General features: G+C 37.1%; 2 protein-coding genes across 2 annotated transcripts in view; one reads left to right on the forward strand and one right to left on the reverse strand.

Annotated features, from left to right (window-relative positions):
• The window catches only part of LOC308265016 (olfactory receptor 2G6-like), a gene marked incomplete at both ends in the record, with an annotated part of 658,093 nt that overhangs the window by 512,707 nt on the left and 131,990 nt on the right, over positions 1-13,396 (forward strand). The window lies entirely within an intron of this gene.
• Positions 2,410-3,342, reverse strand: LOC308265532 (olfactory receptor 14I1-like; the record flags this gene model as incomplete). The annotated part of the gene is made up of 1 exon (XM_080699329.1): positions 2,410-3,342. One exon carries the CDS (start codon positions 3,340-3,342, stop codon positions 2,410-2,412), a length of 933 nt encoding a protein of 310 aa, XP_080555455.1.

Raw genomic sequence — 13,396 nt, forward strand, 5'->3', positions numbered from 1 at the left:
TAAGTCATCAAAAGCTTGGTATCAGACAAATGAAACTGTTATGTGAGATTATCATTTTTAATTTTAGATAAATTGCCATAATACTAGATGTCAACTACTAAGCCAAGCATGGGAGGGAGGGATAGGGAGAGAATGGGGTGGGGATTGGGTGGGGGCTGACTGGGAAAAGTGTGCATGTATGTCTACAAAAGTATGTATCCTACTATGATGTATGAATACAGTGCACCAATTAATAAAATAAAATAAAATAAAATAAAAAATAAAAATAAAAAAATACAGAAATGAATCTACAGACTTATAACCAATTGATTTTCAACAAAGGTGCCAAACACGTTTAAAAAAAAAGGACATTTCAACAAATTGTGTTGGGGGAACTGGTTATCCAGTTGTATAAAAATGAAACTAAATCTTTACCTCTCAACCTGCACAAATGTCAATTCTAGATGAATCAAAGATCTAGAAATTTGACCAGAGATTTTGAAATTATTAGCAAAGACATGGGTCTAACACTCTAACATATAGGCATAGGTAGAAACTTCTTTAACAATAGCCCCAAAGCTCAGAAAATTAAAACAAGAATTAGCCGGGCCTGGTGGCGCACACTTGTAATCCCCACTCTTGGGAGGCTAAGACAGGAGGATCACACATTTTCGAAGCCACCCTCTGCTACTTGGTGAGGCTTTCAGTTACTTCGTGACACCCTGTTTCCAAATAAAATATAAAATAGATCTGGGAGTATAGCCCGGAGGTAGAAAGCCTCTGAATTCCACTCTTAGTACCACCAAAAGAAAAATAATTAATAAATGGTACGCCATTACACTAAAATTTTCTGCTCATCAGAGGAAACCACCAAGAGTCTAAAGAGAAAGCCTACACAATGTGATAAGATCTTTGCCCACTACCCCTCTAATAGAGGACCAATATTTAGAATATTCAAAGTATCTAAAAGATTTATCACTAAAAAATGAATAACCTAATAAAGAAATGGGAAATTGAACTAAAGAAACACTCACACAAGAAGAGATATAAATGGCCAATAAAAACACAAAAATGCCCAAAACCATTAGCAAAAAATCAGGAAGATGCAAACTACACTGAGATTCCATCTAACCCCAATCAGAATGGCAATCATAAAGAAGCCAAACAACAATAAATGCTAGCAAGGATGTAAGGAAATTAGAACTCTTCTACACTGTGGGTGGAATTGCAAATTAGTTCAGCCACTATGGAGATTAGTGTGTAGAGTTTTCAGAAAATTGGGGGTGAGTGTGTATATATGTCTTCCTCACCTTTTATCTCATTAAAATGTATGACTACAATGCACCAATAAAAAATAAAGAAAGAAAATTGGGAGTGAATCTAACATATGACCCAGTTTAACCACACCTGGGTAAATTTCCAAAGGGGATGAAATCAGATTATAGTAGTACATACATATTCATATTTATAACAGCACAATTCACAATAGCCTAATCATGAAACCAACCTAGGTGCCCATAAACAAATGAATGGATTATAAAATTACATAATACACACACAATGGAATTTTATCTATTCAGCAGTAAAGAAGAACAAAATTATGTAATTCTTAGAAAAATGGCCCTGGACACATTATATTAAGCAAAATTAGCCTGGCACAGTAAGTAAAGAGTCATATGTTTTCTCTAATATGTGGAAGATAGGAAATAATGGGAATACAAAAGGAACTTTGGATAATTAAAGAGAAACACCAGTGAAGCAAGGGACTGTTCTAGGGGAGGGTGAGAGAAGGGAGAATTAACGACGGAAGCACTTCTATTGACAAATGTAGGCATGTGAGATGAATGCCAATCTCAGTACCATGTACAAGGAAAGTGGGAGAGGGAAAGGGGTGAGAGGGGAACTAACCAAGTGCTGTGTGTATGTGTGCTATTTACTACATATATATTGTATAAAGAGTACCATAATAAAGTTAACACATCCACCATCACCCACAGTTACTATTTGTGTGTATATAGAAATGAGAGTAATTTCAAATTGAGATGCAATAATGTTAACTATAGTCACCAGCTGTATGGTAGGTCCTCAGAATTTATTCATATTGTAATGAAAGTCTGTCAACATTACCTCATTTCTCCCCCATCCTGGAAACTATGACCATGTCCCCTACTTCTGATTATTTGAATTTTAAGGATCCACATATAAGTTTTATTATATATTATTTATCTTTCTGTGTCTGTCACATATCGATGCAATAATTATTTGTTTAGTTATCCATCAGTGGGCACTTGGGTTTTTCTGATAAAGTCAACCTACAGAATAGGAAATAGTAACATTTTTTTCAATTTTGCAGTAATATGCTATGTACAATTGTTTTTCATTTTGATTGTTAAAACACTATTTTCAGCTCAAACTAACAACAAAGGCTCGTCAGAGGAACTGGAAGGCTCTTTTAAGCATCCTGCTCAGAGCACGCTTAATCTCCTTGTTCCTCAGACTAAAGATGACAGGGTTGAGGAAGGGGGGCACCATGGAGTAAAACATGGATGTGAGCAGGGTCTGGAGTGTGGACACTTGAGAAATGGGGTTGAAGTAAACAAACAGGGAGGAAATGATAAATAGGATAAGAACTGCGATCTGGGGGGAGCAAGTGGACAGGGCCTTGTTTCGGGCCTCTAAGGAACACATCTGGAGCACAGTGGAGAAGATGTTAACATAGGAGACGAGCAGGATAACACAGCAGAGTACAACAAGGCCAACACTCACAGCCAGGGCCACCGCCTCTGAGGACCGTGTGGCCTGAGCCGCGATGCTCAGGACCTGAGGCACGTCACAGAAGTACTGGTGGATCACGTTGGACTCCGTGAAACGGAGTCTAAATATGGTGCCTGTGTGGATGGCAGCGTAGACCAACCCACTGGCCCACGAGCCCCCTGCTGCCTGCACACACAGCCGCGAGGTCACTGTGAGCCCATAGTGAAGAGGGTGGCAGATGGCAGCATAGCGGTCACAGGACATGACCACGAGGAAAAAGAACTCTGTGGACCCAAAGAAGATAAAGAGGAAAGTCTGAGAGGCACATGCTGGGAGAGAAATCCATCTCCTCCCTGTCAGAGAGTCAATGACTGACTTGGGGACAGTAACAGAAATGTAACCAAAATCTATGAGGGATAAATTGCCTATAAAGAAATACATGGGAGAATGAAGTCGAGGATCTGTCACAATGACTGCAATGGTTAGAAGGTTCCCTGTCACAGCTGCCACGTAAACCATGAAGAAGAGCAGACCCTGCAAGATCTGGAGCTCCCGGGAGCTTGAGATCCCCTCAAGGAGGAATTCTGTGATGATGGTGAAGTTGCCCATGCCGCCAACGTGCTGTGGCCGTCTACAGTCAATTGATGGATGACGATAAGATGACGCCACAGACAAAACAGAGAGAGATCAGTCCTGCTTCATAAAAAAAAGAAAAGGAGGCTTTATTACTCATCCAGCAATAATAACATCCTAATGTCCTCTATCCCAAGAACAAGCGCCCAAGAAGCATGGGCCCAAAGAGGAAGGTGTGTAGGGGGGCAGGTTGCTCCTCATCCCTGTGTTCTGAGTAGGATCTTTGCCAGAATCTAGGAGCCCAATTATTACAAAGCTAATTAGCAAAAGAAAAATATACAAATTTTATTAATTTTACATGTATATGGAGATCTTCATAAAAGAATGCAGTCTGAAAACATGATAAGAGCAAGATGTTTCTCTACATTTTTAGACAGAGAACATTTATGAAGAAATGGCAGGAGAAACGGATCTCTGAACTAGGTAATAAAGTTTATGGATGTCACCAAAAGATATATGGATGGTGGTAACACTTTGTAGAAGATAAGTGTACTCATATTTATTTTCAAACTGCTGAAGATGTAGATTTCAAAATGTTTCACATGCCCAAATGGTAACAAAAAGATGGATTTATTAATTAACCTTACCTACACATTCCACTTTGGAAACATATCAAAGCATAAAATCTTACCTCATAAATATGTCCTAATTATTATCTGTCAATAAACAAATGAATAAAATTACCAAAAAGAAATTTTTCAGGAGAAAAGATTTTAATTTTATGATTTAAAAAGTCTAACCCATAAAAGTACATTAATTGAAAAGACATGAATAGAAACACTAATATAAAATTCATTAAGTCAATTAACAAAAATAATATTATGTCCGAGCCGGGCGTGGTGGCACACACTTGTAATCCCAGCATTTGGGAGTCTGAGACCTGGAGGATTGTGGTTCATGGACAGCCTCTGCTACTTAGTGAGGCCCTCTGCAACTCTGTGAGACCCAGTTTCAAATAAAGAATAAAAATAGGGCAGGGGGTGTAGCTCAAAGGTAGAATGCCCCTGGGTTCCATCCCCAGACCCGCAAAAAAAAAAAAATAAAAAAAAAATAATAATAATAATATGTCCTAGGGAGAAAGTCAAAAGGTAAAAAGAATCAGAATAAAATTAATTTTTTGTTAACTCTAGAGATCAGAAATCAACCTACCTTTATATTCATATATATGAAGGATAATAAACCTAGATAGAAAGTCTACATATGCATTTAGACAGAATTGAAGAAATGGAGCAAAATAAATGCATATTCATAACTTCAAAGATTCAGTCAGGTAGCACATTCCTCAGACTATTATTTGAATATAAGTAGACACTGGCATTTTTTCTTGCAAATAGCTCAGTAGATGCCCCAGGTACAAATACACTTTTAAAATGTGAATATATTAATTACCTTGATCAATGCAAAATTTCACAATGTGTATAGACATAAAAACATCAAGTTGTATACCTTATATACAATTTCAAATTGTCAACTATTCCTGAATGAAGCTGGAGAAAAGCAAATGTGGAATCCTCAGTGATCAAGGTATTGAAAGTTGGATGGCATTTGAGACACTGGAGATGTGTGAAATAAGCTCAGCCTCTCACTGGGATCATTAGTTCTGCAGACACAAGGATCGTGACTATTTGCACACTCTTTTGCTTCTACACTGAGAAATAAGCACCAGAACATCACGTCCCTGAGAGGCTGACATTAAATGGGCACAAGCTCCTGAATGCTGAGTCTTTCCAAGGCAGAAAGTAATATGATGTCCTAGGGAGATGAGCACACAACATTTATTAATTTTGTTTATTAATTACAGAGCTTCTAAACGAATGACCTGGGATTCCATTCTGAGAGACAAAACTGCTAATATGCATTTTACCCACCAGGATGCACCAGCTTTGGGGAATCAGAAAAACAAAACTATTTCCACTTTGAGAGAATCCCTTTGTCTGCCCTATGTGATAAGAAAACTGTGTCTCATGGTGCAAGCATTCTTGTCCTGGTGCCCTCCAGGCCAGTGCCGGTTTTAGTTCTTGTTCCATCGGTCTCTGATTGGGTTTTTTTCATGACTCACAAAGTTTGAATGGCTCGAGCATGGCACACGTCTTTGCACCAGAGCACAGGAGGAAGGCTCCCAAACTCTATCTTTCAGAAGGGGGCTGGTTTTGTGTCCTGTTTTCAACCAAGCAAAGTGACAGCGGTTGCAGGAACCCAGGGCAGCTGGCAGCAACCTCAGCATCAGTCTCCTCCCTCATCCTCTGTTCTTAGCCATCCCCTGCCCTTTACTACTCTGCCCAGCTTTTGCAGAAGAGCAAATGCACAGTAGAAAATGCAGAGGAGGATTTCCTCACACACCACCCATGCTCTCCCAGGGAAGTCACCACCTGAGCCTCAGAGCTTGGGAGGCTGAGAGAGGAGGATTGCAGGTGTGAAGCCAACCTCAGCAACTTAGAGAGATCTTGTTTATTAATTAATTCAAGATGTGGTGTATCTCAGAGGTAGGCTGTCTCTGAGTTCAATTTCTAACATCGCTAAAGAAAAATTTTAAAAAGCATATTTTTTTATCAAGATATGCAAGGCCATCTCTGCATGTCTTTCTTTGTCTTTAACTCAATTTTGCCAATGTGGACCAGGCTTCTATGTGTTTCAGAAAACACTTAATGAATCACACAGTATGATATTGGCTTATAATCAAAACTCAGAGTCAAACAAATGGATAAAATAAAGTATCTCGAAATCTAATGAATGTATATATTTCTATTTGGATTTTTTTTCAAATCCATTAATATCCTATTATTTTCAATCCTCATAGAAAAAGGGAAGTGAGAATATAAAGTATTTGAATTGAAATGAAGTCCCCTCAATCTTCCATTTATTAATCACATTTATACTGTTGTGTAAAATCTCTTTTCTAATTCTGCCTGGGCATTGCATTTGTGAATTGTTATTCTAGACAGACCCTAAGAGAACCTCTGGGAGAGCCTATATCAGCCCTCTGTGTCTAAAAATTTCACTCATTCTCTAGGTACCAGGGACCCAGAATGAGTTGGATGTCACTGGTTGCTGAATGCTCTAGAAAATGTTTCTATAACAAATTTAGTGAATGAATCTGAGCTTCTTCTTACCATGATTTTAATCTGAGACCAAGTAGATCCTGCAGTACCATTCTTTCATTTCAGTTGCTCTTTAACGCATAGGTGTGAGACCTTCCTTTCCCTGTACATCCTCATCCATAAAAGATGTGATCTGATTCAGTACCTAAAATTTCTATTTGCCTTTTGGCAGCATATAACCAGTTTCCTTGCTGTACCTTCTCATTCACATATGTTATCTAATATTATATATTATATATTAGATAACATATGTGAAGGGGAAATTAATTCAGGCAGATTATATATATACATATATACATATAATCTGCCTGAATTAATTTCCCCCAAATCATCCTCTGCTAGTATTGAACCAGAGGCATTCTACCTAGGAGCTACATCCCCAGTACTATTTTTTATTTTTCATTTGGTAAAGAGGGTCTGTCTTGCTAAGTTGCTGAGAGCCTCATTAAGTTGCCAAGGCTGGCTTCAAACCCATGACCTTCTGGTCTCAGCCTCCCAAGTACTAAGATTATAAGAGTGCTTCACCATGCCTGCTACAAATTCCAATATTTAATGAATTGCTAACATCCTATCTTGTCCTCTCCTCAGCTTACTTGCTTTTATAAATCTTGCTAAAATTGCTTTGTCCTACAATAACTATTTTAAATTTCAACTTATTTACCTGTGCTTGTTTTTGAAGCATTGCAAATCATAAATAATTGGTTTAGAGCCAATCTTTTTAACACTAAAATTTGTTTTCACATGAGATATAATCTCAGTAATATTTTATTTTTATCAATGAAAAATCTAGAATTGAGGAATTATATCAGCATAATTATAATTTTTATGATATAAAGTTGTTTATAACTGCATTAAAATGTAGGCATTTGCATTTTTGTTCATACTTAGTATGGATTGTAAGTCACTTACCATTACAGAACATTTATGATTTTTTCTGCCTCATATGTGAATAAGAGTGATGATTGCTTATATTGATAGATTTATATAATTTTCCAGTGTTTTAGCAAAATATTTTATGTGAACTGCTTTCTCTGATAATCCTTTGAATTATATATGGTTTCTTATACTAGCCCTATTCTTTCTTCTTTCTTTCTTTCTTTTTTTTTCTTTTTGGTGGTACTGATGTTCCTGGAAACCCTTCTAACTCCGGGCTACACTCCCAGACCTATTTTTTATATTTTTATTTGGAAACAGGGTTTCTCAAGCCAGCAAGGCTGGCTTTGTTTTGTGTTTTTTTTTTGGTTGTTGTTGTTGTTTTGTGTGTGTGTGTGTGTGTGTGTGTGTGTGTGTGTGTGTGGTACTGGGGGTGGAACCCAGAGGCTTTCTACTTCTGGGCTATACTCCCAGACTTATTTTTATATTTTTATTTTGAAACAGGGTCTCACTAAGTTGCTGAAAGCCTCACTAAGTAGCTGAGGCTGGCTTCGAACCTGCGTGATCCTCCTGTCTCTGCCTCCCAAGTGGGGGATTACAAACGTGTGCCACCTCACCGGCACTAGCCCTGTTCTTTCTAAATGAAGAGAAAGTTCTTTGAGCAGAGAATGTTATGTTATTAACTGTCCAGAACAATACAAGGTAGTACATTGGTGCTGCTGAGCTAGGGTGTATGTTTCTAATGCACACTTACAGCATTTTTTAAAATTTCCTTTACTACAATAGGACCTTATAAGTCTTGTTACCATTTCTCCATCTCTATTTAAATTATGTTTTCATTCTTTTCAGTACAATAATTTCTCACTTCTCCATGATGAATTTACCTTATATTTCATTTTTTACAGTGCATCGTGATGACTTCATGAATATTCTTGTGCAGAAGCGAATGTTCAAGGTTCCTCTGCTTCCTCTTTATTTACTTGCTGATAATTGGAAATTATTTGGCTCACAATTTTAAAATGTTGACAAAAGAATGAGAAATTGTGAATCCCAATCAATTATTAAATGGATGAAATACAATATGTCTAAATAATCAGCATTAGCATTTTAATTCCTCTTTAATCTATCATAAAAAATTGTTCATAATAATAACTATACTGAATATGTCATATTTTTTACTTTGAAGATTATTTTTGCTTAGGATGGTCTAATTTTCAAAAAATGTTATAACTTTCTTTTACCTGTAGATTTCTCAGTTACCTTTTAAATTTAACTCAAGAAATATTTAAATCATGAGGGCTGCTGCTCAATTCTAAGATATTTTTTCAATTATTATAATTTTTATCTTTTGATCTGGATCATATTGGAAATACAGATATTCAGGTAGCACTTAAAAAACTAATAACCCAAACAAACAAAAAAATAAACAAACAATGAAGAAGAACTAATTACCTAAATAACCACTAAAATCTGAAACTCTCTTTTCCATAAACACTCATAAATCTTATGGAGTTTAAATAATTAAGTATGCTTAAGGTTTCATAGTCTTGTCTCAGGCATTTCTGTGATTTATTCATTAGCAATGTGAACAGAAATATGTAAATTAACATATACAAAATTACCTGAGAAGTGAGGTAATGAGTCTAACTTCATTAACATAAATGCTGCCTCTCAAAAATTTTAAGACTTGACAAAATCCTTAATTCTCCTCCTTTCTTCAGTGAGTAAAATATAAAAAGTCACTTTTCAATAATATCTGCACTTATAGGGCATGTGCATAGTGATTCTTTTTAATGGTTAGCCACACTTTTAAAGGATGACCTCTGTGGACCTGATGGTCTTAACCTCTAAGGGGACAAATCTCCAGCTTCTTCTAATTGCTAAAGATTCTTTGGCCAAACCACTGAGACTAATTATATTCTAAAAGAGTTTTTTAAGAAAATAATTTATGCCCGTGACTGTATAATGTCATTTACATATATAAATGTGTCACTATAAATTGAAAGATTTTTTTTAAAAAATCTCTTAATTCAATGCAGTTGAATTTATTCAAAGTTCTACGGGTTTCTCAGCCTTGATTTCTATTATCTCCATTAAAAGGAACCAGAATTCCATGGAAAATTGGTTGATGCTATGGCTGGAGCAAGGTAACTATGACATGAACCTGGAGCCTCTTTTGATGCTGGAGTGTAAGAAATAGAAACAATATAGAAAAAGAAAATAAGTGTTGAGGCAAGGAGTGCCTGAAAAGGAAATTTGTCCATGTGGAAGACCTCTCTGTAGCCAACATGATAACCTGAGCAGAAATCAGTAATCGAATTATAACCCACTGAATAAAATAAATGTCCAGCCGGGTGTGGTGGCACATGCTTATAATCCCCGTGTTTGGGAGGCGAGACTGGAGGATCGCGCAGGTTCGAAGCCAGCCGCGCTGGCTTAAGAGACCCTGTTTCCAAATAAAAAAGTATAAAATAGGTACTGGGAGTGTATCCCGGAGGTAGAAGGGTTTCCAGGAACTCCAGTACCACCAAAATAAATAAATAAATAAATACATACATAAATACATAAATTAATACATAAATAATCAATGTCCATGAGTTGATAGTTATATGAATAAATAACTAACAATGGAACAATAGGAAAGTATATCTTATTGAGTAATTTCAATTAATAAATATGAAAAGAATGGGGAACAGCACACAAAAATTATTTATAAATAACTTATTATCTATAAAATAAATAATATACACAAAGTGCAAATAATAATGAACATCTGAGTGTGGTAGCACATGCCTGTTATCCCAGTACTTGGAAATCTGAGACAGGAGGATCACGGGTTCAAAGCCAGCCTCAGTAACTTAAACAGACCCTGTTTTATTTTATTTATTTTTATTTTTTACTTTATTTTATTTTATTTGGTGGTACTGGGATGGAACGCAGAGGCTTTCTACCTCCAGGGTATACTCCCAGACCTATTTTTTATTTTATTTGGAAATAGGGTCTCACTAAGTTGCTGAGAGCATCACTAAGTAGCTGAGGCTGGCTTCGAACCTGTGTGATCCTCCTGTCTCAGCCTCCCAAGTGCGGGGATTACAAGCGTGCGCCACCACACCCAGCACAGAGCCTGTTTTAAAATAAATAAATAAAAATAAGGCTGGGAGTGTCGTTTGGAGTTAGAACACTCTGGGTTCAATTGCCAGAACCAAATAAAAATTAGAGCAAAAATTGAAAGTTGAAGACAAAACAGGGCATTCAAATTGTGTTATATTTAGTAATTAGAAAATGTAAAATAGTAAATGTTCACTGGAAAGTCTACTTAATTATCAACTCCATTAAGCCATGAAGGTTGCAGCCACCATTACTAAACCACACTGGTATTATGAACCCTCAGGTGACAGTGTGAAAAGAGCACAGTGTCTCTATGGTATCCTCCAGGACACCCTCAACTTAATCACAAGGAATTTTCAGGCATACCTGGACTAAGAGGCACTGAACAGACTGGCAGGCACTCTTTTTTTTAACAATTTTTTTATTGAACATAAATAGTAAACAGTTAAACTATATTTGGTGCCCTCTCCCCCCTGCCCCCGTTTCACCTTCCCCCCTCCCACCAATGGTTGTCCAGGTTAACCATGTCTTATTCATAGTTTTACACATGTTCAGGTGTATATCCTCATTAATCAAGATCAGCCTTCCTCCTCTCCTATCTTTCCATTCAAACTTAGCTAGTATTTCCGCTCCATTATCTGGAGTCCCACTGGTATCCTTTGTGTTTCCTAGTTTGGGCATATTAGAGGAAACATATGTATCTTCTCCTTCTGTGCTTGGCTGATATCACTTAACATAATGTTCTCTAGGGCTTTCCATCTTCTTGCAAATGATTTAATTTTGTTCTTCTTTATGGCTGAATAGAATTCCATTGTGTGTATTTCCCACAGTTTTGCTATCCATTCATCTGTTGATGGTGATCTGGGTTGGTTCCATATTTTGGCTATTACAAATTGTGCTGCTATGAACATAGGTATGCATATGTTGCTGTATTTCTCTGAATTCAACCCCTTTGTAAAGATACCCAGGAGTGGTATAGCTGGATCAGATGGTGTATCTATTCCCACCTTTCTTAGGAATCTCCACACAGATCTCCATAGTGGCTGAACTAGTTTGCATTCCCACCAACAGTGTAAAAGAGTTCCTCTTTCCCCACATCCTCACCAGCATTTGTTGTTGTTTGATTTCTTTATGCTTGCCACTCTGACTGGGGTTAGATGGAATCTTAGTGTAGTTTTGATTTGCATCTCCCTGATGGCCAGTGATGAAGAACATCTTTTCATGTATCTATTGGCCCTTTGTATCTCTTCTTTTGTGAAGTGTCTATTTAGTTCATTTGCCCATTTCTTGATTGGGTTGTTTGTTTTGCTAGTGTAGAGTCTTTTGAGCTCTTTGTATACTCTGGATATGAGCCCCCTATCAGAATGTTGGCTGGTAAAGATCCTTTCCCATTCTGTAGGCTTCCTCTTTAGGTTATTGATAGTTTCCTTTGATGAGAAGAAACTTTTTAGTTTGATGTTATCCCACTTGTTTATTCTTGCTTTAATTTCCTGAGCTTTGGAGGTTTTGTTGAGAAAGTTACTGCCTGTGCCAATATGTTGTAGTGTTGAACCTATGCCCTCCTCTACTAACTTCACAGTCTCAGGTCTAATTTCTAAGTCTTTGATCCATCTTGAGTTGATTCCTGTGTTTGGTGAGATATAGGGGTTTAGATTCATCTTTTTACAAATGGTTAGCCAGTTCTCCCAGCACCACTTGTTGAAAAGGCTGTCTTTTCTCCAGCGTATGTGTTTGACCCCTTTGTCAAAGATTAATTGACTAAAGATGTGTGGGTTTGTTTCTGTATCTTCTATTCTAATCCACTGGTCAGTATATCTGTTTTTGTGGCAGGCACTCTTTTAAAAGTATCATGTCCATGCAATAGCAGGAAAACCACAAATAGCCATGGATTAGGGTTAACATTGGGCACAAAGAAAACTCTCCTGCGATCCTAGTTGGGATCTTGCTTTAGAAAGTGATGCCAGAGAAAATAAAATAAAATCTAAATTGCCAGTAGTTTAATTGATACCACTGTAGTGGTTTAACATTTTAGTTTGGGCATTGTTTCATGTCTGTATAAGTTGTCAGCATAAAGAGAAGCTTGTGAAGGCAATGTCAAAATATGTATTTAATGTGAAACTGTGCTGCAAGTCTAAAAGTATCTCAATTATCAGAAAAGATTGATAAACTGACCTTAAAATAAGCCAAATCAGCTGGGTGTGGTGGCATAGGCTTGTAATCCCAGTTTTGGGAGCCTGAGACAGAAGATCACAGGTTCGTGGCCAGCCTCAGCTACTTATGAGACCCTCTACAACTTAGTGAGATCTGGTTTCAAAAATAAAGAAAAAATAGGGCTGTGCGGTGTAGCTTGGAAGAAGAACACCTTTGGGTTCAACTCCCATGCCACACACACACACACACACACACACACACACACATACACACACACTCAAAATAAGTCATACTAAATGATTATACTACATAAATCATGATTATACTACAGAGATATAGTATAGAAACACAGCATTGTATTGGCACAAAAAAATAGACACATAGACCAACAGAAGAGAATTGAAGATACAAAAACAAATCCACAGATTTTAGCCAATTGATTTTTTAAAAAATTTTTGGTGGGTTTGAGAATGATACCCAGGAGCATTCGACCTCCAAGCTACACCCCCTGCCCTATTTTTTATTCTTTATTTTGAAACAGGGTCTCACTAAGTTGCAGAGGGCCTCACTAAGTAACTGAGGCTGTTCGCAAACCACAGTCCGACGGGCTCAGCCTCCCAAATGCTGGGATTAAGCATGCACCACCATGCCTGGCTATATCCAATTAATCTCTGACAAAAGTGCCAAACACATATGTTGGATAAAAGTATCCTTTTCAGCAAATGGTGTTGGCAAAACTGGTTATATATTTGTAAAAAGGGGAAATTAAATCCTTACCTCTCACTCTGCATATAAGTCAA

Source organism: Muscardinus avellanarius (genome assembly GCF_963383645.1).
Source record: "Muscardinus avellanarius genome assembly, chromosome: 7".
Classification (NCBI taxonomy): Eukaryota; Metazoa; Chordata; class Mammalia; order Rodentia; family Gliridae; genus Muscardinus; species Muscardinus avellanarius.